The 25751-nt window shown below is 37.9% G+C and overlaps 1 protein-coding gene and 1 long non-coding RNA gene across 6 annotated transcripts in view; one reads left to right on the top strand and one right to left on the bottom strand.

Moving 5' to 3' along the window:
* On the bottom strand, positions 1–14463 carry LACTB (lactamase beta). The gene is given in 7 exon segments (XM_032481005.1): positions 1–793; positions 9570–9735; positions 10964–11315; positions 11605–11795; positions 13308–13374; positions 13810–14076; positions 14078–14463. Coding segments are annotated over 7 exon segments (1677 nt in total). The 5' UTR covers positions 14180–14463; the 3' UTR covers positions 1–261.
* The window catches only part of LOC116664063, a 19690-nt gene continuing 8012 nt past the window's right edge, over positions 14074–25751 (top strand). For 4 of the 5 annotated variants that reach the window (XR_004320378.1, XR_004320380.1, XR_004320377.1 and 1 more), the window contains exons 1-4: positions 14074–14189; positions 16582–16730; positions 17340–17417; positions 19122–19279. This is a non-coding gene — a long non-coding RNA (uncharacterized LOC116664063). Of the gene's footprint in view, positions 14190–16581; positions 16731–17339; positions 17418–19121; positions 21567–25751 lie in introns of those variants that run through there. The other variant, XR_004320376.1, reaches the window with a different exon arrangement.

Consider the following 25751-nt stretch of genomic DNA (forward strand, 5'->3'; position numbering starts at 1 on the left):
TTTTTTAATCAGAATATTTTATTTCAAGAGTTAACACTTTTTTTCAAAAAGTAAAAATATAGTTACTTCCCTGAGTATAAAGAACTAATCCTACAATAAAAGACAGTTACAAAATTAAGCAATTAGAGGTCCATAATTCTCTGCATTCAATTACACTCTATTACAAATTTATTCTTAAAAAATCTCATGTATTTAGGGACTTCAATATTTCAAAGAAAAAAACCCCCAAAACCCAAAACAGCTCATTCTGCACCTGTGATGTTAAGGTAAGTCTGATCTGTCTTTATCAAATTCCAGAGCAATCTTTAAAGCAGTGCTATTGAGGCCAACAGATTGCATGTTACATATGATAGAAACAACTACTCCTCGTGGGGGAACCTTGTTATTTATAGCTTCTGCATCCAGTTCTTCAGGGAGGACCAGCAGGACACTACTGGCACCCACTGCACTTCCAGTATGTGAGGCATAATGCCGTTGCTTCCTACAAGAACCGTACGTTTGCTTCTTTTCCACAACACCCCATGCCATCGCATATTTACCCTCTTTATCCCAAGACATTTCTGTGTTAGGGACTGGTGTCCAAATCATAAGCATTGTTTCTGGTTTGAGATATCCGGGTAAAAGATTTTCATTTGAGTTCTTAAACAGCCCGACTTGGTAACCATACAGCATTGCATTCCCAAATTTCAGAAGGTCACCCACTGTAGACAGAAATCCACCACCAGCCCATTTATAGGAGTTATCCACATAAGGTGTGTTGACAAGACGTCTCTTTTTATTGTAAACATAAAATCTAAAATGAAATAAGAATAATCATTAAAAACTTGATAGTCTATTATCGACTTTATACATGAAAATGAACAGAAAACTGTACACATGAGACAGACTGTACTTCCCTGTAGTGAACATGTATTCTCAGAAACTAACCACTATTTTCAGTATGATTCAAATTCTAATGAAACAAAGATAACTGAGTAATTAAAGCATAGAAAGCAGGCTGTTTTCTCTATTGGCAAGGCTTGCCCATGCTGAGTGTATCAAACTTCTAACATCTGGGAAAAATGTACTGATTAGTATTACACATGATATATATTTGCCTTGTGCAAAATATATGCAGGAACACCTAGCGTTTGGTAGATATTCTTAGTCCCTGGGCTCAATGAATCATGTGCCATGTGGAATTTTATAGCTAAAAATGTACACGCGGGGATGTTCAAGAATAAGGTTATTATCTGTAAGGAGACTACATCACCCCTAGTTAAGAATAACATAGAAACACTATGTATAATGATGTGATGTGGTACTTTCTTGGTGTGGTGGGAGAAGCTGGAGTTTGCAAACTTCATTATCATTCTTATTTTACAGATGAGGAAACTGAGGCACTGAGACTATAAATAACTTGTCCAACGTGACACAGCTTTCAAGTGGCAGAGTTGGAGTACAACCCAGGCAGTCTGTTGCCTCTCTGCTTCAGCATCCTAATTTGTAAAATAGGGACAAAAACGTCTACGTTGCAGAGTTAAGAAATAAATGTATAAAGCACTCTGCATATTTCTGATAGGTGCTTAATAAATGATAGCTGTTATTTACTCAAGCATTCAACAATCACTCATGGAGCACTTACTATGTGCCAGGCACTGTTCGGTTTGAGGTTATTGTGAGGTTTTGGCATAGAAGTCTATATATATACATGATTGCTTTAAGTTGCTGTCTTAATTTCAAATGCATTTTAGATACCCTGCATTCGTACTCCCCTCCCCTCACGATTACTGGTTTTGATATCATACTTTACATCTGTTTTGTGTATCCTTTAACTGCTTATTGTGGATACGGAGGATTTTACTGCTTTTGTCTTTTAACTGCCCTATTAGTTTGTGTGTGGGTGATTCCCTACCTTTACTGTACGTGCCAGGCACTGTTTGGATGCTGGGATAAAGTGTTAAACAAAAGAGACTGACCTCATGAGGTTTCTATCCTAATATGAGGAGACTGTACCGTAAATACTAGGTACCTGAGATGCGATCACAAAATAATTAAGCAAAAAAAGAATCCTGGCTCATCAAGATCCTTCCTTGCAAGATTCACAGCAAAATGGTGCTGTCGGGTTTCCTGTTTGCTGACTGTCTCAGCCCTAATGACCTTCATCTTCATCCTACGTTGGCTATTCTTAAGCACTGTCAGACTTGAGTCTCACCATCACTTTAAACTGTTTTAACACTAAGGTTTCATGCTCAGAACTTTCTTCCTGTGAATGTGACTCCCAGTCGTCCCAACTCTCCAACTGAACCTTCTTTCTGCCCTCAGTGGGACCTCTATCCATTCCCCTTGAATCTTTCCATTTTTCCAGGTCTTTTAGTCCCTACTGCTTTCACTTGATTTTCACTCCTAGCTTGAACTATATCATCAGCCATTTCAACTATTTCAGCTGTGGTCTCACCAGCATCCTTGGGTTCCTCACTCTTCTGAACTTAAACTACTCAATTCATCAATCCTGAATAAATGTAGGTAGTCCGTATCTGCCAAGAAAGGCTGCAGGACCTCCTGTAACAAAGCTGGCTGATAACAACTCATACTCTTGCTAAGGGTCTTCACTGCTGTCCTCAAACCCCTTTATGCTTTTCCTGGTTACTTCCTGGTATACTCTTCATAATAGCTATTCCCAGTCTCTTTACCCTCAGTTCTCTACCCTACCTCAGGCCCAGTCAGCGGGTAACCATATCCTTTGTTTTACTGACAAGGTTGAGGCCATCCAAAGTGAGCTAGAAACTCCCATCTTTATCTTAAGATGCATTTACAGCATCATCCAATCTTTTTTCCTTCTCTCCAGTCCCTTTTTTCCTGTTGTCTTTAAGACTAATTCTACTACCTGCATCTTTGATTGACTCTTCTTGCCTCTACAGCCTTGTTCCACCAGTTACACTTCCTAGATTATGTTACCTACTTGCAGTCCATCCTCCATGCAGAAGCCACAGATTGTCTCCCCTTTTTCCCACCCATTTGAAACCCTCCAATGGTCACCGCGGCAATGAGAAAAAAAATTCGTATTTCTTACTATGGCCTACAACACAATCAGTGCTCCTCAACAGAGGCAGTACCAACTCCTTAAGGGAAATTTTGAGAAGCATTTTTCAGTTGTCATGATTATTAGTGGGCTCTTACTGACACTTAGTGGATAAGGGCCCAAGAGTCCCAAATATCCTATGATGTACAGGAAAAGTCCACAGTGGCGCATTCTCCTATATCCTGTGAGACCTTCAACTATTCTATCAGTTATTAATGTAAGTAAAAAAACTCTTAATAACTAGCTGAGCCTAGAACCCTCTCCATCTCCTATGTGAACACAAAGTACTTTTTGCACATTTTTACTCTACAGTGAATTTTTTTTTGAATGTAACCATTGTGAAAAGTGAAGAGACTACATTCTATTTTGCTCAAACTTTAGCCAGAGTTAGCCGCCAAGGCCAAGAGCTGAAGCACCAATATACCTGTATTGGTCTGCATTTCACATTTAAAATACTTTTACGTATTAGGTTGCATCTGACTTTATTATGTCTTCTCATGTTGTCATGAGTAAACATTAACATATTGAGATATCTACTATTTATTTTAAGTGTTATAAATATTTCTTTTATTTATTCTTTATATTTTAGAGTATTGAGTGTAGATTATGTGATCTATCACTTTCATTTCAGAATATTAAATGAGATGTTACAACAATCTGTTAAATTAAGGGGCAGTGGGTCTAAAACTATTGAGACTCACTGTCCAATGTGATTTAGCCCCTGCTTACCTCTTTTGACCTCATCACTTACAACACCTTGCCTTACTTCTTTCACTGCCAGACATTTCTGTATTTGCAAAAAGGTGAACTAGCTTTCCTTATCTTTCAAGTCTCAGCTCAACTGACATGGCCTAAAACTCTCCCTCTGCATCCCATCATCCTGTTTTATTTTCTTCATATCAACATTTGAGATTCTCAGTTTACACGTTTGTCTGTTTCTTCCCACGCAATGTAAGTCTCATGAGGGCAGGAATCTTATCTACCTGGTTCACTGATGATTTCCCTATCTGGAACAGTACCTGCCATCCACTAAGTGCTTCGTAAATACATTGAACACATGAAAGCATCATTTGTTGGCCAAATACTTAATGTAGACTCCTTACAAGGCACTGGAGAGACAAGTAAAACCTCATACTGTGGCTGCTCTCAAAGGGCTAACAGTCTTGTTGGACAGCTCTTGAATTTCAAAGCAAAATATGAATCAACTGAGGATTTTGTTAAAACGCAGATTCTACTTCAGTACGTCTGGGGAGGGCCCCAAATTCTGCAATACTAACAAGATGGGTATGAGGAATCCTAAGCACTAGTGAGAGCTAGCCTTGTTGAAATGCCTGCTCACAGAGACTGGGCTGGGGAGCAAAGTAGTTTACTTTTGCTGAAGCAGAGAGCTTCAAAAGATGATGCTGGAGGAGTAGACATGGGACAAGACACAGTCACAAAGGACTTTGTGTGTTATGCTAGGAACTTTGACTTCTTCATCTTAGTTCACAAAATGCTCTAGTTTCCTATATCCTAAGGGGAAAATTTTTTTTTAAATCTTTTTTATCCTTGTTACAGCTTCTAGCTACCAGACCTTTCACTATCATTTATTGCCAAACTACACGAAATAGTCTGTACCTGGTGTTTCCACGCACTCACCTCTCCCTTCATTCAATTCCTTAAAATATGGCTTCTGCTCCCCCATCTCTACCAACCAGCTCTCTTGTGGGTTACCAAGGACCTTCTAATTTCCTTTGTAAGCTCCTCATCCTGGTTGCCCAGGGCTTCACTGACCCTCCCCGCAGGCCAGTTTGCTCTGAGCTCTCTTTTCTAGCTCTCGATCCTATGAGTCCCCATATCTCTACAATCACCAGCGGTTCCAGTGTTTCAGGTCTTCTTTTCCACAGAGATAGCTACAAAACTGCAGCTGTACCACAACCCTTGCTCCAGATTTACAGCCAGATTTTCTACTAGCATTTATAATTCTCAAATTTGTTTTTTTCTCAAAGTTGTTTATCAGAATCACATATGGGCATCATCCTCCCCAAATTCATAACTTTAGAGGAACAATGAGCACACATAATTTGAAAAATGGATGGGGAGTCCAGCTCACTGGTTAGAGCGCATGCTTGGTATGCACTAGGTCCTGGGCTCAATCCCCAGTGTCTCCACTAAAGAAAGAAAAAAAAAAAAAAAAAAAAGAAGAAGAAAGAAAAGAAAAGAAATAAACCTTATTTTAAAAAGACAAAGAAAAATGGCTCCTCTTTCTTCCTTCAAGATTCTTAAATGTCCCCAGAAAGTTCAAGTCATAATATTGGGTAAAGCAGGGGTGACCACAGGTATGTGCTTTGAAGGTTAAAAAAAGTCTACAGAGAATCTTGAGGACCAATGATTTAATATATGGTCTTCTCACTGCTCAAAGTGAACATGTCCAAAACGAATGTCTTCCACAACTTTATCTCATGTTTCTCTTCTCTACTACAATGTTGGTTGCCTCTCTTGCCCTCAACATTCACATCCAATAATGCCAAATCCTACTATTCACCCTCAGCTTTGTGTCCCACCTTTCTCCATGGTTTCCATTCCTATAGCCACTCCTGTATTTTAGGTCCTCATTACTTTCTGCCTGAGCCCTGATTACACTTGTAATTCCAGCCAGTCAAATCTGAAAGAAGCCACATAACAGGAACACATTTTCACATTGAGAAATATATTTTTTACAGTGAACTCCAAGTTTGTAAACTAAGAGAGAACTACCAATCTATTTTGGTTAATAACCAGCTTTGCGCAACTTCCTTTAAACAGTAAAGTGTTTCAAAGCACTTAAATCAAGGCCGGAAATTAGGATGATTCAGTCATTCCTCCTTTAAAATAAAAGTATATGGAGAATTCTAGACTTTAACCTAGTATTCTAAACTCTAAATAGGAAAAGTCTAGACTTTAATCTCTTGATTTCTTCTCACAGAGGACAAATTAATGACTTTTCCTAAAAATAATTTTGTTCAACTGAATGATAACTTTACTATTTCAAATTCTTAAGGAATTTCTGCTCTAAAAAGAATTATAGACACAAGTTCTTAAATTACTGGGACATCTTTGTAACTGAAAAATTGATGAAATGATGCCAGACAACAAACAGCCTTTTCCTACTTATTTAAGAATCTCCAGATTCGGCACAAGAACACTGTATTACCACAGAACTTTATATCTACAAACTTACAAATTCAAAATATTTGTATTTTTAAAATGCTTCTTAAATGCCTGCAGAAACCATTACATACCACATTATATTTTGTTGCTATAAGAAGGTAAAAAATCCACAGAATTTAAAATGCATGTTATTAAAACCAATCTTATTCTAACGTTTAGCATTAACATAGACTGAACCTACTACAAGAGTCCATGAAAAAGAGCTTCATAAGTAACAATGCTTAATTTTAGAAGATACTCTAGAAAATAAAGATAATAAATAATAATAAAGACAAAAAGAGAAGGTAAAGGCTATATCTATATTATCAATATACAGCAAGCACTTCAGAAAACATCCATTTGATTTTGGTCCTATCCAATTATGAAGGAGATTTTTGTCTTAAGTATTGTGCCAAACAGAGAAAAATACGAACAGAGGAGGCTAATGCATTGACTACGGAGTCCCCCACCAACAAACTGAATGTCTTTCAGTGAAAAGAACATTAATGCCACTTCCCTGTGGGTCTTTGCTTAAAGTGTTATTTAGTTTACTTGTCTAAACAGAATATACTTGAGATAAATATATTTATCTACATATAGAGAGTCAATAGTCTTATTTCATTTAAGAAAAATCCCAGTTTTATTCAGGGCAACAATGTACCCAGCTGAAAACTAATTTTGCTGCATCACTTACAGCTGAATGTGGTCTGTTGCTAAAATTCTGATCAAAGAAACATAAGCAGTATTTTAGGGTGGGATTCTGGGGAAATACCTTAAAGAGGTGACAGACACTGGGAGGCACTGTTTTAAACACACACATACAGACAGAAGAGTGATAAAGATGATAAATATCTACTCAGGATACAATAACTCTAAAAAGCCTAGGTCAAGATAATATAAACATATTTAATTTATGATTATACCAAAGGGTCAGTAGACTAAACAAAGCTACAAACTTGCTGGAAATTTTATTTCCTGCAAAATGGTACCATAAAACAAATGAACAGAAACATACACATTTACTAAGTTTTACTTTAATGTTTTTAAAAATATATTATCTTTGAGAAGATTTCTTTCACTTCCTGAACTTCCCCCAAAAGTTGGTACGTCTAAATTCTTTTGGAATATTATAAAAATAAACAAGAATCAGAGTTGAGTTTTAGAGGCCCAAATAGATATTTTATCAAGCAAAATAAAAACAAAGCAAATGGACAGAATATTTTCCTAGGTAACAATGTTTCCTTCTTTTTTTGTGCCCTATTTTATTTCTGCAGCCCATTTAATCTACATAAAATGAATCAACTACTCCTTTAGCATCTTCAACATCTGAAGAAAAAACCCAGAGCTGATAGGAACCTTTAACAGTAGAAACAGAAACCCACTGCCTTTTTTCAAAGAACGGGAAATAAAATGAAATTAACTCAACATCATACACCGTATTTTGATTTTTGAGCAAGTCATAAATTAACCACTCATTAAGAAAACATAAAATGATAGCTGCCTGGCAGTCTGCACCTTCATGGAGCCTTAATTTTCAGCTGAAAATAGAGACTCAATGATTATACATAATGTTCTTCTCTCCCTTATAAAAAAGTGTAGATATTTGTTATCAAATAGTTAGATCTAAATCAAAATAAGGTCATGCATCTATGCCATCTTTACTAGAGAATCTTTTCTGGATTCAACTGAAAACTTCAGGTATTTATCATTTTTTCTTAAGCTTTTCAGTAGAATGTAATGTTGAACTAAAAAATAATAAACACTGTCTGAAGTGGTTGAACACTACACATCATTTAAAAATTAAAATTCATTGCTTGCTGCTAACCTAATTTGTTTAGGTTCCAAAAAGCCCCTTCAGGCTGATTTACAATGCACATTTGATACTTTTAAATAAGCTGGTAATTTTAAAATGGTAATTTAACTAAATACAACAGAAGATTGAACAAAACTAGTATATTGGGACAGGAAAATAAACCTAATTCACCATTTCACCTAGTCAAGTACTATTAAGCCATTTGTAAAGTATGTACTAATGGAAACTTAAAAGGTAAAAGTAACAGTTGATTTGTTAAATGTGTTGTTACCTTTCTCAAGAGTAAAATGGGATTGTGCTCTACACTGGAATTTGACACAACATTGTAAAATGACTATAACTCAATAAAAAAATGTTTAAAAAAAAAGAGTAAAACAGAAAAAGAAACACTGTAACTGTAAAACTTAACATTAGTCTTAAGCCTCAGAATTCTCTCCCAATCCTCCCCACACACACAAATTACTAGTAAAAATTATGATAAAATTTTAGTTGATATATTTCAATAAAATGATTTTAAACTCTTACAGTGGAGAAACCTGGTATATACAGCCTCAACAAAACAATTAAAATTACCATCACCAGTTAAGGAACAAATAGAACTCATGTGACTTCTAAGAGACTTGACAACTAAATATGATGTGTAATCCTATATTAGACTACACCAGAAAAGAAAATTGTACTTTCCTTTTCTTATAAAGGACATTATTGGGACAATTGGCAAACTGAATAAGGTCTGTAGATTTGATGTGAGCACACTGTTGATGTTAATTTCCTGAATGTCTTTATTTAAAAATACACATTTAAGTATTTATGGGATAAGGGGTACCATGTCTGCAACTTATTTCCAAATGGCTGAGAAAAAAATAACATACAGACAGACAGATAATGATTATCATTTGGGGAATCTAGGTGAAAGGTGTATAAAAATTCTTTGTACAAGCATAAATATATACTAGTATAAGTTTCTATAAGTATGAAGTCATTTCAAAATTAAAAACAATTAAAAACAATAAAAGGTAAATAAACAAAGCATTAACTAAAACTTAAGGGAAGGGATAATGGAAGAGCAAATTATAAATGCCCACGATGGGAGCAATTTTGTTTTAATCATTCATGTGCTTGAATTATTGTTGCTATCTTTCATCTAAGGATCTTGGGGTCCTTTACAGATACATTTTATTTAAAAAATTTTTTTAAAAATGTTTTTATTTTAAAGAGACTGAAATAATCCCTTTATTTGGGGGGGGGGTTAATAGGTTTATTTATTTATTTATTTTAACAGAAGTTCTGGGGATTGAACCCAAGACCTCATGCATGCTAAGCAAGCACTCTACCACTGAGCTACATCCTCTGCCCACAAATACACTTTATTTCCCTTACATTATAGGTGGAAAAACAGACATGCAGGAAAGCTCCCAAAATGTGGCAAGTTGATTTTGGAATGGAGTTAAAGAAAATGTGACTTTGAACTGATAACATATTCTGAAGATGAGATACAGCTAGACACACCAGAAGGTATTCATTTACCTTGCTCTATTGTAAATCACTGGTTCATTTTCTTCCTGCACAGTTGTCAGCATATCCAAGTCATGGAATATTTTCTGCATATAGTCCAAATATTTATATCCTGAAGCTCTTTCTACTATGGCTGCCAGTAGGGTATAGCCAAAAGTTGAATACAAAAACTGACTACCTTGAGACATCATTGTAAGGGGGGAAAAAAAGAAAATACTTCATTATTATTTAAAATCATGTAAAATATATTCCCACTGAAAACTGGCATATCTTTAAAACTGGAGTATTTTACTTTAGCATTTAGGGGAAGATCATGGATGAAACATTAACAAATTTAGTCAACTTTGCAATGGCCCTGCTTATTCCATGTCCCTAACACAAAAATAAAATGATCAGTATACGTAAAATTTCACATGAATCTATTTCTTTCTGTGATAATGAAATAAGAAAATAAATTCTATCTCTAAACTAAAAAATCCTTCCAACTGGCAACGGAACAGAAAGGGAAAGAAAAGCAAATTGGTTTTGTGAGTTAACTGTCTTATTCTTAATATACCTAACTACTCATCATTTCAGGCATAAACAGTTGTGCAAATTCTTTTTTTTAAGTAAAATATATGTAAGTATAAAAACATTGTTTCAAATATATATTAAAACACAAATACATATACAAATATATATATTGTTTTGAATACATACCTGTATATCATTTTAGATTCTAGAAACAGAGATTGTATGATCTGTACTAAAAATGGATGGGAACCTTATTTTTTAAGGCAAAATCCATAATCATATTTCTTTGCCCTTATTTATTATACCTATATAATATCTATTCATGGTAAAAACAAAACAAAACAAAACCTTAAAATGAAAATGGAATACAAGTACATAAACCTAAATGTAACTTAAGTGATTTCAGTAGACATACCAGAAAGTATACAAAAAGATTATTTTTATAGATCAGCTCTTGGGGAAATAAAATTAAGTTGATGGACACTAACTTCTTCATGCAATGAAAGCACGAAATAAGTTGAACAATTTAAATACGAAATTAAATACTAATGAAATACTAAAATGTTAACAACACTTTATCATGCCAACTTTGGCCCAGATTTTATTTGGAGAACTATTATTCCAATATATAATTTTTTCCATGAATATCTCAATACTGAGAATCCACTAAATGTCTAGGTAGCCTCCAATGAGGCTAAAACAAACAACTAGCTGCCTGGATGCTAGGCTCTGATACGAACTATAGACAAAAAGGCAGGCATCAGACTGACAGGAAAACCCATGCCATAATCATCAACCACATCGAATGCACTCAGGATGGTATCATTTTAGATTTTCTGAAAATTAATACTTGAATAACGATGACTTTGTAAAGAGAAGAAATTAATACTCACCAGGTTTAAAGAACAAGGGGTCATTTTTAAACAATCTTAGGGATTCAATTGAATTTTCAAACTTTTCCTTCAAATATAATTCGCCTTGTTCAAAATCATTCTTTTTCTTGCAAGGTTTTGAATTCCGGCCTTTGGCTTCATTATCGTGCTCTGTCTTAGCTTTAGCAAAGTCATTCTTTTCATTACTTTTGCCTGCTCTTTCTTTTAACTCTTTTTCTTGGTCAGATTCCAACGTCCCTTTCATCATCTTCAAGGCTTTACAAGCTTTCTCTTCTTTCACCTTTTTCATGTCCTTTTCATAATGACGAATTCCACTTAAGTGAGAAATCAATAATCTTGTTGTGACAGAAACCTAATTGTAAAAACACAAAAATTCAATTACAGTGTTCAACTGTGTAATAAAAAGTTAGTAGCCTTGGAATAATGCCTCAGTAATATTTTCCATTTTAAACTGCTGCTGGAAAAAATGTGTCATGTGCACAAGTTTAGCCTCAAATTTCAGAAAAATGCCCACTGGGTTATTATCTGGATAAAACAAAACTTTAACCCATTAAAAATAATTAAAAACAAACCAAAGAATCTTATGAAACCTTTTAAGCCACTTAAATGTCATTAGAAAAATGAATTGTGAGTTTCATTACCTTTTCACCTTCATACTCTTTTTCTGGGAATTCAGGAACATAATGTTGTACTGGAATATCAAGGTCCAGTTTCCCTGCTTCCCACAATTTGGCAAGAGCAACCATAGTGAGGCTTTTGCTGATACTGGCAATTCTCATAACTGTCTCTGGCTTGCATGGCACACGGTTCTCAACATCAGCATAACCTAAACCTTCGGGGGAAAAAAGCAAAAAGTCACTATTAATAGGCTTCATGGTCAAAGAAGTCTTCAAAAACTGAACTGATACTATCTTAAAACATTCGGTGTGTTTATCTAAAGGAAAAGAAATTCCACTTCCGTAAGTTAATTAATATCAAAAGGCAATGGATGAGAGTCTTAGCCATTCTGACAACAGTAAGCCTAACAATTTAACCTTATAACTAAACTGAAAATAGTACTTTGTGCATAACAGTAATTTTTTGACTCAGATACTGATTTTTCTTAGCTTTTCTAACAATTTGGATATTCCACATTTTAAATAAATTACTCTACATTCTCTAAAGAAAACATCACTGTTCTTCAGATTACATTTATTCTTGACCTTTGAGTTTCCACTAAATTCCTAAAAATAACCACCAATAAAAACAAACATGAAAAGATGCCCTGCAAAGCCAATCTAGTTTAGCATCAATTTAATTCAGCTGCAAGTCAAAAGAAAAAAATGTACTACTAGTTGAAGCTCCTTCTAGAAAATGTTTTAAGTATGGTTTCATCTTCTGTAGGCCAAAAGTGTAGAAATCTAACACATACAAAGAATTGAGATTTGAAAAGAATAAAAAGGCATACAATAATTATTTTCTACTGTAAATATAGATTATGCTGAAAAATATTTTCATAAAAATAAAGCCCTCAACTATAGAGCATTTATATAATTTTTATTACAATTATCTTTCGTATTAGGTATATTGATTAGCTATACTTTAACTTGGGGGAAGAGTCATTTTTCTTTAAATTCAAAACTCTACTGCTCCTATCAGCTTCTAAAAGTAGTACTTCTGCTAAATGATGTCTGAAACATTTCCTAAAAGTAATGTTCTAAAAAACCTGCTATGACCAATTGGACTAATTTGTGTGCAACGGAAAAGTAAATCAAGAATCAAGTTATAAAACATGCTTTGATAAAACTATCATAAAATGATTAGAAATTTCTCTTCCAAAGCGGCTGCCTTTTTGTTTGAAAAAATAGCTGACACTTCTGCACAGTTAAAAAAAAAAAAGTGATAAAGTAGCTTATAAACACATTAAGGACAAGGAATCGTGTATATCCCCAGTTCTCAGTACAGTGTATTTTACAGACAGAGGACTCAAGTAAGTCGTTGATTGAGTTAAAGAAAACACAAAATTCTGACGTTTTATCTACTCATAAAGGTTATCTACATAGGTGCAGTTAACAGACTGCTTAACACACAGCTTTGAGAACAATAAACCCAGTCCTACAGGAAAGTAGCATAGAAACAAGCCAACTTTAAGAGTCCAATTTATTCACTAGAGTCACATTTTAAACCTTGCTGTTCATAAAAAACCCGATTCTTTGGTCTGTTAAACATGATTTCTCCGCAGTATGTACGGTTTTATGAAAACTGAACAGCACTTCATGGGATTCACTCCAAACAGGAACGCGTCAAGATTTCATTCACCGACTGACACAAAACAAGCCAAGAAATGAAACTTTTCTGAGCCCACCTTCTGACCAGACTTCTCTTCCATCTACAGAGACTCCAACCACTATGCCCGGCGCGCCCACCTCATCCTAAGAGCGGAGGAAAAGAACAGTTCAAAGCCAGGCGGAGCCTCCTCGCGCGTCCGCCGGCGCGCTCCTCCAGCCTCCCCGAGGCCCCGCCCCGCCCCGCCCCGCCCCTCGGCCCGGGGCCCGCCCCCTCGGCCCTGGCCGAACCCCGGGGTAACCGTGAGGGGTGTGCCGCTGGGCACCTCGAGGGGGAAGGGGCGGTCCGCGAGGCGGGCGGTGACCTCCGCCCCGACTTGGGCAACCCCCCGAGAGCGCCTGACCGTGACTGGGAGGTCGGGAAACGGGAAGTCTTTCTCGGAAGCCGGCTGCGGGCATCCCGCCGCCCGGGGTGGGGTCCCCTCGCCCCGAGAGACAACCACCAAGGGGTCTCATTCCCGGGTGACGCCGGGGTTGGGCGCCGCGTTCCCGGCCGCCTACGCCCCCCTCCCGTCGCCGCACCTTGATCCTGTGCAGGAGGTCACGGCTGCTGTCGATGGCTCTGGCGAAGTGCCTGGAGTGGGGCTGCGGCGGAGTCTGTGGAGACCACGAGGCGAGGGGCTGCTCCTGCGGTGGCAGCGGCTCGGCCTGAGGCAACGCCTCGCGGTCGGGCGCCGCGGGGGTCGGCTCGGAGGACGCGCCCCTTAGCCCGCCGGCCAGCTTCACCCCGAGCGCCAGCCCCAGCCCCAGCCCCAGCCCGAGGCCCCCGACCCAGCCGGGGCCGAGCGGACGGCAGCCCGGCGCGCCGGTGGGCTGCACGCCGCCCGCAGCCCCAGGCGCAGCCCCCGGGGGTCGCGACCTGGGCGGTCACAGCTGACAGGAGCCGGTACATGGCGTCTCGGGTGAGCGGGCAGCTTCTGAGCTCGCGCAGGCCGGGCCGGCGGCGGAGGCGCGAAGCGGGGAGGGGAGAGGACGCGAGGGGAGGGAAGGGGAGCGGAGTGGGCGGCGACCGCGCTCAGACCCTAGCAGTCGAGGCCCGATGGCCGGAGCGCCGATCGCATCGAGTCCTCCCTCCTTTGCCCTTTCTTTGCCTGGTCTCTTTCTTGAAACTCATGCATCTTTCACCCCTCCCCACCACTTTTCCCCCTCTGCCTCCCCTCAGATCAAATGTCACCTCCCAGAGAAGGCTTCCTAGTTCTGTCCCCATGAGATTTCTCATCACACCTTGACCCCCAGTGCGCAGACCTCCTTGTAACTTAACACTCTGTTTCACTGAACTAATCTGATTGCTTACCAGACTGTGACCTCTTTGGAGAGCCGTGGCTTTTATTTTTGGATCTTCAGCTCCTGGAACAGTGCCTGGCACACAGCAGCCGCTCAATAGGCGTCTCCTTCCCCCCCAAGAACCCTCTTTTCCCTCTTGCTATTCTCCGTTCTTTGTCTCATTTCAGCCCCTTCCATTTCCCTAAGGCCCTTTAAAGCCTCTTCTTCTGAAGTCTAGCTCCATACCACATCAAACACATGGCCTGTATTTAAAAAATTTTTTTTACTGTTAAAAAAAGTTTTGAGTAAAATTTGCACTTAAAAATCTTAATCCAAAAATAACTCATAATTTACAGTTAGCTATGATTTCTGACAGCTGTACATGATCAGAGGCTCTTGTGAAATAAGAAATCTAACTTCAGATTACTACAAAATGTAAAACTTGTACAATCTTAATTGAATAATTAATTGTTAATTTTGAAGATAATTAAATATCCATTCCAATTTTACAATTTTCTTTTTATATTTTGTGGTGTATGTTATTTGTATACTACATATATATTGTTTATTTAAAATATTTTAAGAAAATATTTATTATGTTAAATATTAAATACAATTATTTAAGTAAATAATATTTATATATTTCTCAAAGACTTTTTAAGGTTTGTAGGACTTAGGTCCTGGGGCAACATACCCAGTGTATAAAATGAGCCTGTGTTTTCTTGCAGGTAGTATACATAGAGAGTTCACAGACTTGAACTGACGAACTGTTGTTAGGAGAAAAAACTGTAAACATCTTGAGCTACTAATTGTTTAATTTGAGGAAAAGGCAATAATGGTAACCACAGCTGGTCAGAAGATACTGGGGCTAAATAATTATAAAGTGCTAGGCTGCTCACAAAGCCTACAACCTCCAAGAGGTCAGGGTATCCTAGGACCCAGAGGGTTTGGCAGTAGAGTGGACAGGTGCACTATGTCAAGATGGTACTGGAGATTCCTGTCATAGGGGCTCTCACTACTCCAAGCACATGACAGTGGAGAAAAAACTATAAAGAGAAGAATGTAAAAGACATAGTCAGTAGTGGTTACAATAAAATTTCACTTTATCATTCTTTTAAAAACTGTGCATGCTTTATGCACTCTTCTGTCCCTTTCCTTAGATCAGAAATGGAACAGAAGCACAGAGCTATTTAGAGAGGAAAAGCCAAAGTCCTGATGGACTTGCACCAGCTTAGAAGCAGACAGAGGCCACCCAAAGTGTGGCTTCTGTGAAGGTAACAGAATAAATGTTCTCCATGAAAGCCAAGTGCCTGGGAGGCAATCTAACCACGCAGCTGGCAGACATGTTGGCATGACTGTTGCTTTCTCTATGAGGCAGGAGCCCATATCTCCCATATTTTAGCTGGCTCTGGACTGGAAGCCACAGAACCCAGACAGAATAAAAGTAAGGTACTAGACAGGGAGAGGAGCAGGATGACAGAAAGAGAGGAAAAGGAGAGGAAGGCAAAGAAAGAAGGAAAGAAATTTTCCACTAAAAATAAACCTGCAAACCAAACTTCTAAAACATTTAAGGAAAATATTTCTAAGAAAGACTGCTGGCAAAATCAACAATCAAAAGGCGAAATCACATCAGACAAATGAAAGCAGTTAAACAATCTACAGGAAAGAAGGTGGGGGAAAAGAGGCCATTCCCTGGCTTAAAAAGATGGATTGATAGAAAAATGTTTTTTTCCAAAGAATTCTCAAAGAGAGAAATGTATTTACCAAACAAATAGGGAATTATGAAACAAATAGGAATAAATGAAAAAGAATATAAAGAACATGAAAAAGCACTTATCAGAATCATAGAAATAAAAAAAAATCATGAGAGCTTTAAAAAGGGCATCTCAAATAAGGGGGGGTGTCTCTTCTTAAGGTGGAAGTACAAATTTGGTGGGCTGCCTCTATCTGAGGTCAGCTTTTGTTTTCCCTTACTGTTCACTTTTGCAGACTAAACTTCTCCAGCTGCTCTAACTATTCTTCATATCTCAGGGTTTCTAGGACTCAAACTGGCTCTAAGAACTAGACACAGTGCTTGAGAATCCACCAGTAAAAGGACACCATCAGTTCCCATCCTCTGGACAGTCTGCACTTTTTTTACATAGAAAATACAGTCAAACCCAGCTTTCTTTCCCTATCAGGTACTTGCAAGATTGATTGAACATGTATCTCTGGTTTTTGTTTGTTTGTTTTTTCTTTTTCTTTCTTTCCTTTTTCTCTTTTATTGAGTTATAGTCAGTTTACAATGTTGTGTCAATTTCCGGTGTACAGAACATTTTTTCAGTCATACATGAATATGAACATATATCTCTGTTAACCTTTATCTTACTGGTTTTGGCTTTGTATTTCCATGGTATTATTTTTAATATAAATTCCATCAAAATAAACCTTTGACTTTCATCTTATCTGCAAATAAGATAGGCAAGCCTTCTGTCTTGTTCAAAATATTAAATAGGGCTGGACCTCAGACAGAACCCACTAGTACACCAGGAGAAACTTCTCTCCAGGGGATCAGAGGTCAGGTAGCCAATACTCTTTTGATACAGTTATTCAAACAGTTGGGAGCTCATTGTTGCTATTCTGTGACCCACTAGTGTGTGGTATCCTGAAGATAGTACTTCTGTTTCCTTGTTTTTTTTCCTCTTCTAAATGTTTTCCACTGTACTTTTGACCTCATGTTCACTAAAGCTTTTGGAGAACTCTACTTCTGTTTAACCAGTACATATTTATGGGTATCTGCTCTTTGCCAGACAAAGCTGATGCTGAAGTTACAACCATGACTCAAAAGAGACACAGTCTCAGCGCTCCTGAAATTTACAGGCTGGAGGGTAAGATATTTGTGAATCACATAAACATAAAGATAAAGGTAAAATTGCAACTGTAATAAATGCTATGAAGGAGAGATGCAGTGTGTTGAGAGGTTATAATGGTGAAATTGGATCTAGTCTGGGAGATTAGGCTTTCCTAATTAAGTGAAATTAGATCTAAGACCTTAAGGATAAATGGGAATTAACTTGGTTGAACATGGGTAGAAAGAAAGAGGAAGTGTTCCATGCAGAGGAATCAGTAAGTGCAAAGGCCCTATGGTGGGAGAGAGGAGGTTTCATTCAAGGAGGTAAAAGACAGCCATGGCAGCTGGCATGGAGAACCAAGGGGAGTGAGGTGAGGGAGGAGGCTGGGGACTGACCATTCAGGACTGTATCTCTCTGCCCTGCTATTTCTTTGAAAGAAGGAATACTCTTCTAGAGCATCTTCTAGCCACAAGTCCTGCTCTGGTATATACTGTATTATAATATCTAGCACTATGAAATACTATTTGTTTTCTTGACTTAACATTTCAGGTTTACTTCATCATTTATACTCTGCGCTTTGGTGGGTAGACATCAGAGATCATAAATACTACTTTTAATCAACTTCCTGCTTCACCTTCCAACCCCAGTGTCATTAGCATCACCTGAGAATGTGTTAGAAATGCAAATGCTCCATTCCCATCCAGATCTACTAAATCAGAAATTCTGAGTGGTGCCCAGCAATATGTGATTTTAAAAGCCCACCAGCTGATACTATACATGCTAAAGTTTGAAAAATCTACTCTAAAGAATTATCTGCACACATTGTATCAGATACTTATTTTTTTAACATATTTTTAAATTGAGTTATAGTCATTTTACAATGTTGTGTCAAATTCCAGTGTAGAGCACAATTTTTCAGTTATACATGAACTACATATATTCATTGTCACATTCTTTTTTGCTGTGAGCCACCACAAGATCCTGTATATATTTCCCTGTGCTACACAGTACAATCTTGTTTATCTACTCTACATTTTGAAATCCCAGTCTGTCCCTTCCCACCCCTCATCCCCCTGACAACCACAAGTTTGTATTCTATGTCTATGATTCTGTTTCTGTTTAGTATTTATGTTTTTTTTTTTTCAGATTCCGCCTATGAGCGATCTTGTATGGTATTTTTCTTTCTCTTTCTAGCTTACTTCACTTAGAATGACATTCTCCAGGAACATCCATGTTGCTGCAAATGGCATTATGTTGTTGGTTTTTATGGCTGAGTAGTATTCCATTGTATAAATATACCACCTCTTCTTTATCCGTCATCTGTTGATGGACATTTAGGCTGTTTCCATGTCTTGGCTATTGTAAATAGTGCTGCTACGAACATTGGGGTGCAGGTGTCATTGTGAAGTAGGGTTCCTTCTGGATATATGCCCAGGAGTGGTATTACTGGGTCATATGGTAAGTCTATTCCTAGTGTTTTGAGGAATCTCCATACTGTTTTCCACAGTGGCTGCACCAAACTGCATTCCCACCGGTCAGATACTTGTTTTAACAACAAAAGTTATGTATTTAGTTCAGTTCTTCAGGTTGACAACTTGGGCTGGGCTCAGCTAGGCAGTTCTGATTTCCTCAGGCTCAGTCACTGTGAGCAGTCTGCTGGGTTAGCTGAAGGCTGGCTGGTGTAGGATGCCTTCAGCTGACACAGCTTAACTCTTGCTCTTTGTGGCCTCTTTTCTCCAGTAGTTCTGTGTTTGTTCACCTGGTGGCTAGACTGAGCTCCAAGAGATAGAAAACAGAAGCATTCAAGGAGTCTTGAGGCCTAGGCTCGAAAGTGGCACCCTGCCATGTCTGCTGCATTCTATTGGCTGAGTTAAGTCCAAGGTCATCCTAGATTCAAGGTGAGGAGGAAAAGACTTTACCTGTTGATGGGAAGAGCTGCAAAGTCACATTGTAAAGTGTGTGGATACAAGGAGGGTGGAGATTGTGACTTCTTCTACATATGTGCATATAGAAACAATACTTCTGTTTATTGTAGCATTCTGATGATAGCAAAACAATGAAGCAACCTAAATACCCTTCAATAAGAGAATGGACAAATTGTGGCAAAGTCGTACCATGGAATACTATATATCCATTGAAAGGAATGAGTTAGGTCTCTTTCTAGGTCAACTAGAAGAAATATAAAACCAAGAATTTTTTTTTTAATGGAAAAAGGAAACTGAAGAACAATTTGTACAGAATAGCATTTATATAGTTTTAAAACCTACACAGTATAACATATTTTTGATGGATGCATATAATATGTTTATGAAAGTATTAGAGAAGGGCTAGAAGTCTATACATCTAACTTACAGCTGTGATCCCTCCTGGAGAGTGGGGAAGGAGGCAAGAATTCAAAGTGGTAGTCAGAGGATATTAACTTTATCTGTTAGGTTCTCACTGAGAAAATACATATATATGTGTTCTATGAAATTCCAATTTTAAAAATAAAATGCAATTTTTTTTGGAAGCTCATTTCAGGATAAGTCTCTTCTCTGACACGTTCTTCCAGGTCGTTATGAGATTCTGTCATTCACTCAGCCACAGTTAGTGAAGATTGCTATGTTCTATACACTTTACTAGGTGCTAAGAGCTCTCAGTGCTTTGCCAAATTCCTATCATTTTAATCTCTAAGTCCTTCATTTTCTGACCTATATCTTTGAAGTCTTTAGCAAGAAATTACAGGGTTTGTTGTTGTTGTTGTTTTTGTTGTTCTGTTTGTTTGTTTTTTACTGCATCATGGAGCTTTGTGTTTATCGGTAGAAAGGGACTGTCATTGGTGGGACTTAACCAATAGGGATCTGGGAAGATGCACACCTCCCAGTGAACCTTGTCAAGATTAATCAGGTGGATGTCACCACTTAGCCGGGATCACATTCATTCAATATCATTCATTTTCATCCCACCCGTATACCCTCTAGCAAAACCTATTCTCAGAGAACTTGCTTCCAAAACTTCTATTAAGCACAGGACAGAAGTCCATGTGCCTGTCCATGCTTGTCACAAATGATTGGATGACAGGTAGACTCTTACCCAAGGTGGGCCAAATCAGAGTCTCTGTCCCAGAACTTTGTAACTGTGGTACATAAATTCTGGTCAGTCTTTCCTGTGTGGTTGAGCTGATTGATCCTGGAGGACCAGATGGCCACCCTTTCCCTCATGCACTGAGAGACAGAGAAACCTAGTCTGCAAAGAGGAGTTAGTTAGACAGACAATTAGTTGAGAATAGGTGCCACTTTAGTTTGATGGCTCAGAGTCCAGCTTTCAGCTTAATATAAATCCTAGTGTCTGGGGGAATGTCTACAAGAATCCCTTTAAATATTCCAGTAATCTCCCCAATTCTTTCCTTTGTTTTCTTTTTCCCCCAATTAGTTGGGATGGGTTTCTGTTACTACCAATTAAATAGTCCTTTACTCTAGCACCAATCATCACAAAGCATGAGGTGGTAACCTGTCCCTTCATGCCAGAGCCTGCAAAGCTCTTTGTGATCACAACACATGTCATTCTTCTGAATGTCTGGAACAACACTCTGTATGGGAGAAGTCTCATGTAAGGGGATATCTTCCATTGTTTAGAATTTCTTACTTCCATTTTTACATTTTTCTACTTCTAAATAATCTATGGGTCAAAAAAGGAAGCCTCAAGGGAAATTTAAAAAATACACTGAACTGAGTGAAATTGAAATACGACATATCAAAATTTATAGAACACAGATAAAGTGGTGCTGAAGGGGAAATTTATAGCACCAATTGCTGTAAAGTGTAAAGGAGCTGCTATAGATTAGGAAAAGAGTAAGTGTCTCAAATCAGTAATCTAAGCTCTTATCTAGAAGAAGAAGAGCAAAATAAACCCAAAGCATCAGAAAAAGGGAATAATAGAGGACATATATCAATGAAATTGAAAATTAAGGAAATAGGGAAAATAAATGAAAAAAATGTTTGAGCTGCCTACAATTACTAAGAATATTGGATTTATAACTTTAAAACGCCCAGATGAAATCTCCAAGTCCAGTTTTACTGGAGAATTCTACTGAATGTTTAAATAAGAATTAATACTGATTCTATACAATCTCTTTCAGAAGACAAGGGAATTCATTTTATATAGGTAGCCAAACCCTAATACCAAAACCAGACAAAGACACTACAAAAATTATAGCCTAATATCCATTTGGAATAGAGATACAAAAATTATTAACAAAATATTATCAAATTCAGCAGTATATAAAAAATATTATACTCCATGACCAAAGGAGGCTTATTCCAAGAATTCAAGGTTGGTTTAATATTTTAAAAATCAATCAACATAATCGGGTATATTAAGAAGCTAAAGAAGAAAAATTACATGATAATATCAGTTGATGTAGAAAAATCATTTGACAAAATTCAACACCTTTTTATAATAAAAATATCTTAGATACATAGGAATAGAGAGGAATTTGGTCAACTTGATAAAAAAGCACCTACCAAAAATCCTACAGTTCACATTGTATTCAATGGGCAAAGACTGAATGCTTTCCCCCTAAGATTGAGAATAAGGTAAATATGTCCATTCTCACAACTTTTATTCAACCTAGTGCTAGAAATTCTAGGCAGTGCAATAGGCAGGAAATGAAATAAAAGTTAAAGATTTAGAAAGGAGGAGATAAAACTGTCCCTGCTTGCAGAAGATATGATTATGTAGGTGGAAGATGCCAAAGAAATCTTAAAAAGAAACAAATCTAACCTCCCAAAGCTAGTAAGTGAGTACAGCAAGGTCATAGGATATTAGAAAAATGTACAAATACGAATTATATTTCTATACAGTAGCAATGAACATTTAGACACTAAAATTTTAAATGCAATACCATGTTTTATCACTCAAAAAAAATCCCAAAAGTTTTAGGTGTAAATCTAACAAAATATGTACAGGATGTGTATACTGAAAACTATATAACAGTGATGAAAGAAATCAAATAAGATTTAATAAATGGAGAGACATACCACATTGATGGACTGGAAGACTGAATGTAGTAAAGATGTCAGCCATCCCTAAATTGATATATAAGTTTAATATAATTCCTATCAAAATCCCAGCAAGATTGTTTTATAGATATAGACAAGAATCCATTAAAATTCATTTGGAAAGCCATAAAAATCAGAATAGCTAAAACAATTTTGAAAAAGAAAAATAAAGTGGGAGAAATCAGTCTACTTGATTTTAAGACATATGTAGCCCAGTAATCAAGACTGTGTGGTATTGACAGAGGGCTAGACATGCAGATCAATGGATGTCAATCAATACAGAGAACATAGGAACAGACCAATACAAATATGTCCAACTGACTTTTGACAATTATGCAAAACAAATTCAATGGAAGCAAAATAGTCTGTTTAAACAAACCATGTTGGGACAACTGGACATTCACAGGCCAAAAAAAAAAAAAAAAAAAAAAGCGCTCATTCTGAGTCTTACACCGAATTTCACACCTTATACAAAAGCTTACTCAAAATGGATCACACACGTAAATGTAAATGTAAAGCTATAAAACTTAAAAAGCCAAAAAACTCCAGGAGAATATCACTGGGGCCTGGGGCTATTGAAAGAGTCCACAGACTTGACACCAAAAGTATTGTCCATAAAAGGAAAAATGAATAAATTTGACTCAATCAGAATAAAAGACTTTTACTCTGAGAAATACTCTGTTATGAGGATAAAAAGACAAGCTACAGACTGGAAGAAAATATTTACAAACCACATATCCAACAAAGGACTAATATCTACAATATTTAAATAACCCTCAAAACTCAACAGTAAAAAACCCAAAAATACAATAAGAACATGGCCAGAAGAAATACAGAGACATTTCACTGAAGAGGACATACAGATGGCAAATAAGTACATGAAAAGTTGTTCACCATCATTTCACGAGAGAAATGCAAACTAAAACTACAACGGAACATTCGTGCATATCTATTGAAATGGCAGAAATAGTAACACCACCAAATGCTGGCAAGGATGCGGAGAAACTGAATTACTCATACATTGCTGGCAGAAATGTAAAATTGTACAGCCACTCTGGAAAATTATTTGGGAGTTTCTTAAAGAAAACTAAACACACAACTACCATATGACCCAGTATTTGCAATTCTGAGCATTTAGCACAGAGAAATGAGGACTGATATTCATACAAAAGCTGTATATGAATATTTATACCAGCTTTATTCATAATAGTCCAAATTGGACAACCCAGATGTCCTTCAAGAGGGGAATAGTTAAAAACAAACAAACAAACTGTGGCACATCCATACCATGGAAGACTATTCAACAAAAAAAGAAATAAACTATTGATACACACAGTAAATAACCTGGATAAATCTCCTGAGGGTTACAGTGAGTGACAGCAGCAATTCCCAAAGTTATGTATCTGTATGATTCCATTTATACATTCTGGAAATGACAAAATTTTAGAAATGAAAAACATATTCGTGTTCACCATGGGTTAAGGAGTGGGTAGGAGTGAGAGGAAAACAGATGCTGCTTTAAAAGGGAAACATGAGGGACACTTGTGGTGATGGAACTTTACCATTTCTTGGCTATATCAGTTGTCAGGGTCCTGGTTGTGATTAATGTCCTGTAGTTTTGCAAGATGTTACTATGAGAAACCAGGAAATAGTACACAGGATCTTTGTGTCTCATGTCTTAGAACTGCAATGATCTTAAAATTTAAAAAAGCTTATTTTAAAACAAAAGATGTGGTAGGAAGCAGGGTGAATATTCTGAAACTCAAATACAATCATATCTATCCCCAACTTGAAATTCTTTAAAGCTCCCTTTACCAATAGGAGAAAAGGTCCAGACTCCTGTGGGTAGGGATGTGGAGAACCTATTGAGAAAAACTTATCTTTTCCCCCAGGAAAGAAAGAAAATTCCACAAAGGAATGAAGTTTTCTCCCCTGCCAAGACGGTAGCCCAACTTATGGCTCATGAAGGTCTGGGCTTTCCAAGGGGCAGTTAACAACTGAAACTGGACATATGAGAGGTCTCAACCCAATGAAGCATAAACAGAGAAGGTTTTATCTTCCCTCGTTATCTAATTTGCTAACCCAATCCCTTTCCAACTGGGTGGAGGGGAACTTTAGTGACATCACTGGTCCCAAACTTTTCAGCCATATCTAGCTATTAAAATAGTGTATTTTCAAGGGACTCTTCAGTTGCTTTAGCTACTATTGCCTCTGCCAAGTTCATTTCAACACCCTCTCTCCTGGAGCTGGGCAGGTGCCTTTTGCACTGAGGCCCTGGCAGGGCTTGAATGGACTTGTGCAGGGACGGGCATCTGCTTGTTCCCTTCTTTCCAGTCTCTCACGCCCACCGCTGCTGTCAGGAACAGGTGTGGAGCAACACAGCATGGTGGTTGGTGCCATTTCTAATAGTCCAGCCCTGAGTCTGGGCCATGCAGCTGGCAGAGCCTTGGGGAAGCTGCCCGCCAAAGGCGTGACTGCCCGTGCACACTGAACAGAAACCACCGAAGACCGTGGCTTTGCAAAGCTCAGGGAGGCCAGGAGAGGCTAAATTGCTCACGGAAATAAAGTTACATGGCAAGAATCTGAATGCGAATTAGGATTCACTCTTGGGTCTGCCCACTTCCTTGTTTGGTTCCCCCGGGGAATTTGTGCAAAGTAATGCAGGCAAGGGAGTGTGCGTGCCACGTGAAGATTTACAGAGGAAGGAAGAGCACAGCCCCCTACAGCCTCCATCACACTGTCAGCACTTCTGAGTACTCTTTTCAGCCTGTTTCTTCAGCTCTATCTTTTTTCAAATGGAGACAAAATAGCTGGTGATGTTACTGTCGGATTTCGAAGCTGGAAGGCCCATTAAACGTTATCTAGTGTGGTGGCTTTTATGTGCTAGGACACTTGAAAATGCATGGAGCATTTTTTTTTTCTTATCATAATGTGGCAAGGGGGAATGATTTTGAAAGTTCTCCATTTGTGGGACAGTTGTGCTGGCAAAGATTCTCTTTTGGACTAAACTCAGGCCACCTTCCTCTGAGCCCTCTCCTGGATGGGGCCTCAACCTTGGCTATAAAGACTTAACACTAATGGTTTCTGACCACTCAAAGGCCCCTTAAAGTGTCTGCCTGGGAAAACCCAAGGCTGCTGAAAGCATTTCCTGTTTGTTTCCACGACACCTGATGATAGGGCCCTTGTCTCCCAGTCTTCTGTGGGAGGGCAGGAACCTAACTTCAATTAGAAAGCAAATTCAGATGGCTGTCATGTGGACCAACACCCTCTTCCAGGTTTTCGTAATTTTTACTTCCCCAGTTGCGCGTTCTGCCTCCTCCCTCTGCACAAA

This window comes from Camelus ferus, chromosome 6 (genome assembly GCF_009834535.1).
Source record: "Camelus ferus isolate YT-003-E chromosome 6, BCGSAC_Cfer_1.0, whole genome shotgun sequence".
NCBI lineage: Eukaryota > Metazoa > Chordata > Mammalia > Artiodactyla > Camelidae > Camelus > Camelus ferus.